This window comes from Setaria viridis, chromosome 4 (genome assembly GCF_005286985.2).
Source record: "Setaria viridis chromosome 4, Setaria_viridis_v4.0, whole genome shotgun sequence".
Taxonomy (NCBI): Eukaryota; Viridiplantae; Streptophyta; class Magnoliopsida; order Poales; family Poaceae; genus Setaria; species Setaria viridis.
Window position 1 is genome coordinate 13,802,960 of NC_048266.2, and position 5,191 is coordinate 13,808,150.

The 5,191-nt window shown below is 48.8% G+C and overlaps 1 protein-coding gene across 1 annotated transcript; it reads right to left on the reverse strand.

Annotated features, from left to right (window-relative positions):
• Positions 1 to 1,172: 1,172 nt before the first annotated feature.
• Positions 1,173 to 2,249, reverse strand: LOC117853459 (putative cyclin-dependent kinase F-2). The gene has a single exon (XM_034735814.1). It carries the CDS (start codon positions 2,247 to 2,249, stop codon positions 1,173 to 1,175), a length of 1,077 nt encoding a protein of 358 aa, XP_034591705.1.
• Between the last annotated feature and the right edge of the window lie 2,942 nt (positions 2,250 to 5,191).

Sequence of the window (5,191 nt, forward strand, 5' to 3'; positions counted from 1 at the left end):
ATCTTGCCAAATAATGGAGCATTGCTCTATCCTACGTGCTCATTTTCTTCAGAATATCATGAGGGCCAACTATGGTTTTCCCCTTACCGCAAGAGGAACGACGATCGCCCCCACCATCGGCACTCCCTCCAGCAGCAGTAGCCATCTCGATGTACCACAATTTATTTAGCTCATATTTAGAAATGACTAAACTATGAATAAATTATATTTTTTCCCATAATTTATTTAGCTCAAACATAACATATAAATGAAAAATTTATCCATTGTAGCTTATTCTAAAAATGACTAATTGCAAATCTCTATTTAATTTTATTATCTCTGTGTACCACAATTTATCTCGCTCCTATTGCAAATGATTAAAATAAACAAATTATTTTTTTCCCACAATTAATTTAGCTCATATTTGTAAAGGACTAAGCTATGAAATTATTCCTCTTTGCTCATATTGAACAATTTCTTTGAGTAATATGAAATATAGCATCCAAAAAATTGTACCTCAAACATATATAACACATGCATATAAATGAAAATTTTCTCCATTGTCCTTATTCTAAAAATCACAAATTACTCTATCTCTAAAGCATAAAACTTAGTATACTAACCATGTATCAAGGGAGGATGAAGTTTCTAACCTTTAGAACACTTGAATGAGTGAAATCCCCACGAAATGGTTAGAAATCCGGTAGCACCTCCCCTATTTCGCCATGAATGGATGAAGCTCGAGCTGGAGGAAATAGCTCGGGCAGGAGGAAGAAGACGTCCGATTTATAAAAGGGAAGTTAGTACCGGTTGGGGGCTTCAACCGGTACTAAAGGTTGCCAATTAGTACCGGGTGAAGCCTCCACCCGGTACTAATGGGTTGCCAATTAGTACCGGGTGGTGGCTTCAACCGGTACTAATGGGTAACCTTTAGTGCTGGGTGAAGCCTCCACGCGGTACTAAAGGGGGTCACGGGAGGCTTATAGGGAACTAACCATTAGATCCGGTACTAAAAATCAATCGGTACTAAGCCTCGGGATGAATGCTGAGTTTTCTAGTAGTGTCAGGATGTGGTCATGCTATTTTGCATTAGCCTCATCCAATAAATTTTATTATCTGCTCAAACTTACATTAAATTAGTGTTTGATAAGTGAAAAAATCACTAAGAACAACTCTTTCATAACACCAGACAATCACAGCCGTAACGACTTCAGCCTGAGGAAACCTAGCGCACATCCAACAAAAGACATGGCCAGCGAGCACGACTTGCTGGCCATGCCGGTGATCTTGGCCACTCTGATCCTCCCCGAAACAGGATCCTCGTCGACGTTCTCGGTGAACCACGGACACCGGAGCGCGGAGGCCGCCGTCAGCCGCTTCTCAGGATCACACCTCAAGAGCCCTTGCAGGACCTGGAACCCTTCCCCTGACAGCGTCTCCTCCGGGACCAGCCCGCGAAGCCGGTTGCGGAGCCCCCCTCGCTGCCGCTGCTGCGCCCACCACATCCGCACCTTGTCGTCGCGGACCTGGGGCTTCAGTGCCTCCCACTCCCTCCTGCACGGCACGCCGACCACGTCGAAGATCTTGAAGAGCTGGTTCGTCTCGTCCTCCCCCAGGAACGGCGGCTCGCCGGTGAGCAGCTCCGCCATCACGCAGCCGAGCGACCACGCGTCCACGGGCGCGCCGTGGCCGGCGTTCCTCACCAGCACCTCCGGCGCGACGTAAGCGCACGTCCCGGCCGGGTAACCGTAGCACGGCGGGTCCTTCTCGAACATAGACTTGGCGGCCCCGTAGTTGCAGAACTTGACGTCGCCGGCGCCGTCGCCGACGAAGATGTTGTCGGGCCGGATGTCCCGGTGGACGATGCCGCGCCCGTGCATGACCTCGGCGCCGGCCAGCAGCTTCCGCATGATGCGGCGCACCTCAGCCTCCATGAACAACGGCCGGTCGCCGCGGTCTACCATGACCGCCCTGAGGCTCGGCCCGACGTAGTCCATGACGATGGAGTAGTCCATGGTTCCCGGCCTGCGCGCGACGGTGCGGAAGGTGTGGCCGCCGCCGGCCGCAGTGAAGCAGGCCTCGCGCAGGACGTCGCCGACGTAGCTCCGGCCGCTCCGGCGATGGAGGGACTTGACGGCAACGGCGCGACCCGTGGCGCGGTGGCGCGCCCTGACGACGACGACGCCAGTCCCGCCCTGCTGGGTGAGCCTGCAGCCCTCCTGCTTGTACCCCTGGGCGCTAGCCATCCGCCGCCTCCGCCTGCACGCCATCGGCCTCCCCTCGGCGGCGGTGGCGGCGACGTCGTCGATCATCGCGGAGATGGCGGCGGCTCGCCTGGCGCTGATCGGCGCCCCGGAGACGCGGTGCGCCTGGATCATGTCGCAGATGGCCGCGAGCCGGGTGGCGACTGCGGTTGTGTCCGCGGGGACGGCGCTGTCGCTGGCGGGGTTCGTGTTAGCCATGGAGCCGCCGGCGGTGTCAATCTCTGTGGCGGCGGCGGACGCGGCGAGGTAATTTTATCGTGTCTCAACTCTCAACTGTGCAATTGCGCGCTTGCGAACAGCCGAACAGGAGATCACACAGATGAACCCAGGGGACTCGGGGGGTTTATATGAGGGAACCCCTGCTGGAGAGTGGAGATCACGGTCGGAGTCGGAAATCCATCCGAGTTGCGCTTGGAATCCGAGACATTCTTCCTGTCCCCGTCCCCGACCACGACCGTGCCGCGCAGCCCGGCACCTCCAGCACCAAGAGCGTCGGACTCAAATCAGCTCTAGATGGCCCACGAATGAGGTCCCCGCGCTCGTGCTCCTGCACGGTGCACTCGAATCAACCCGGACGTGGTTTTCTTTTTCCTGATGAAGCGATCACTCACGTCTTTTGTACATCAATTTCATGACACATAAATATTGTTATGCACATATATTAGAGAACTCATTTGTACTATCTGATCTGAAGATTCCATGCATATGCATCAGTTTGGCTGTGTTTTCTGCTCCATAATCGGCTAATCGCCATCAGATTTCTTGAGTTTGTTTGGTATGACTGCGTTTCCTGATATGCAAAGAATGTATATGATCATACTCAGTAACTCTTTAACTGACAAATATCGTCTTCTCCAAAGAGCTCGGTAACAAGAAAGACAACCAGTGCCAAGGAGGAAGTTTCTCTTCTCTGCTACAAAAAAGGTGTCCAGGTTGCGTAGGCTCCTAACTCAAAGCAACTCCAATAGAGTTGCTATCTGACTCTCCAAGTTAAAATTTGGCAAGTCGTTAAGAAAATCGTGGTCCAACAGAGTTGCTATCTGACTCTCCATCCCATCCGACTTGTCAAACTTCTCCTAACTTGGTAAGCCAATTTGCCTTGCCAAAGTGTGGATCCCATACGTAATAATTGCCAGAATGGAGAGTGCAAAATGAAGGCTGTTATAGTACAAAATAGAGAGGCTGTTGGAGTGGATGAAGAGTGCAAATTTTTAGAGAGGAAACTAACTGTTGGATTTGGAAAGTTGTAGTGGATAGTGTTAGAATGAAATATAGAGAGAAATTTTTTTGCCAACTTGGATAGAGAGTCAAATAGAGAGAAAAAATGGATAGTCCGTTGAAGATACTCTTACGCGAGAATACATAAATAAAGGTACATGCATGCTACTACATTCGTTCCAAAATATACGTCGTTTTGACTTTTTAGATACATAGACTTTTTTACGTATCTGGACATAACTCTAAGTATACTTAGGTGCATAGCAAAATCTATGACCTGCATTTTGAAACGGAGGGAGTATTTTCTTACGACAACAATTTGTGCACCGTAGGGTTTTTTGTTCAAGCAGCTCGAATACATTGCCGCGCATCCCGGAGGAGCGACCTCACGGGGGATGCACAGCCACGGCCCGCTGGTGCCGGGAAGCTCGAGGTTGTGACTCGCGACTACCCCAAGTCCTCTCCGAGTCTCCATTCCTGCGCCCGAGGGAGAGAGCCCTCGATCATCGGACCTGGAAGGCTCTGTCCTCGGATTTAGGCCCCGTTTGTTTCTTTAGGACCTCCTAGAATTCCTGTCATACCGAATGTTTAGGTACTAATTAGGAGTATTAAACATAGACTAATTACAAAACCAATTGCACAGATGGAGGCTAATTTGCGAGACGAATCTATTAAGCCTAATTAGTCCATGATTTAACAATGTGATGCTACAGTTTAAACATGTGCTAATGATGGATTAATTAGGCTTAATAGATTCGTCTCAGGAATTAGCCTCCATATGTGTAATTAGTTTTATAATTAGCTCATGTTTTGTCCTCCTAATTAGCCTTCGAATATTCGATGTGACATGAATTTTAGTCCGGGCTAATGATGCAAACACTGTTGGAGGTATGCCCTAGAGGCAATCATAGAGATGATGATATTCCATTTGTATCCATGATTTATATTGTGTTCCTTGAATATCTATTAAAGGTACTTGAATTGATTTGCAATTATGTGAATTGTGTGTGAAACTCTTTACTTGTATGGTTATTCTAAAGTTGTCCCTAGTCAGAGTTCATGTGAGGACACACATGAATATTAGACTAGCACATGTATTAGTTGATGACTATGTTTCACAAGTCATGGACATGGAGATGTTGAACTAATAATGTGGGCACATGTGGAGACATGTGCTAGGACTGACCCAACACGAGAACTAGTTCTCTCTTTAAACAACATATACGCTTTGTCCTTAGACATGAGAGTGTCGCATGTATTCAAGATGTGGATCGACCTACTTAGGGCTATCAAACGCTACGCCGTAACAGGATAGTTATAAAGGTAGCTTTTGGGTTTGTCAAGAAGCATGCTATGAGACATGGTCAATCAAGATGGGATTTGCCCCTCTCTGATTGAGAGTGATATCTCTGGGCCCCTCGAGTGATCGGATCCGAAAATGCATGGCCATGCTACGTACGGTTAAGAGTTAACCTACAAAGGGATTCCGAATCACAGGATCGAGAAAGAGCGGTCGGCTTGAAGCTAGACCAAATATCGTGAGGCAAAGGGAATATCATGTATATAATGTTGTGATGGTTCGTCTGATATGATCTTCGTGTGCGTATAGGAGTTGGCACGTCTTGCTAGAGGCCGCGACCGACTATTGGGCCGAGTAGGAGTACTCGGGCCATGTCTATACATATCCGAACCCATAGGGTCACACACTTAAGGGGCTGGAAGCCCAATTC

Excerpts from the sequence above, each read along its gene's own strand:
- LOC117853459 (XM_034735814.1), bottom strand. The coding sequence starts at position 2,249 with ATGGCGTGCAGGCGGAGGCGGCGGATGGCTAGCGCCCAGGGGTACAAG.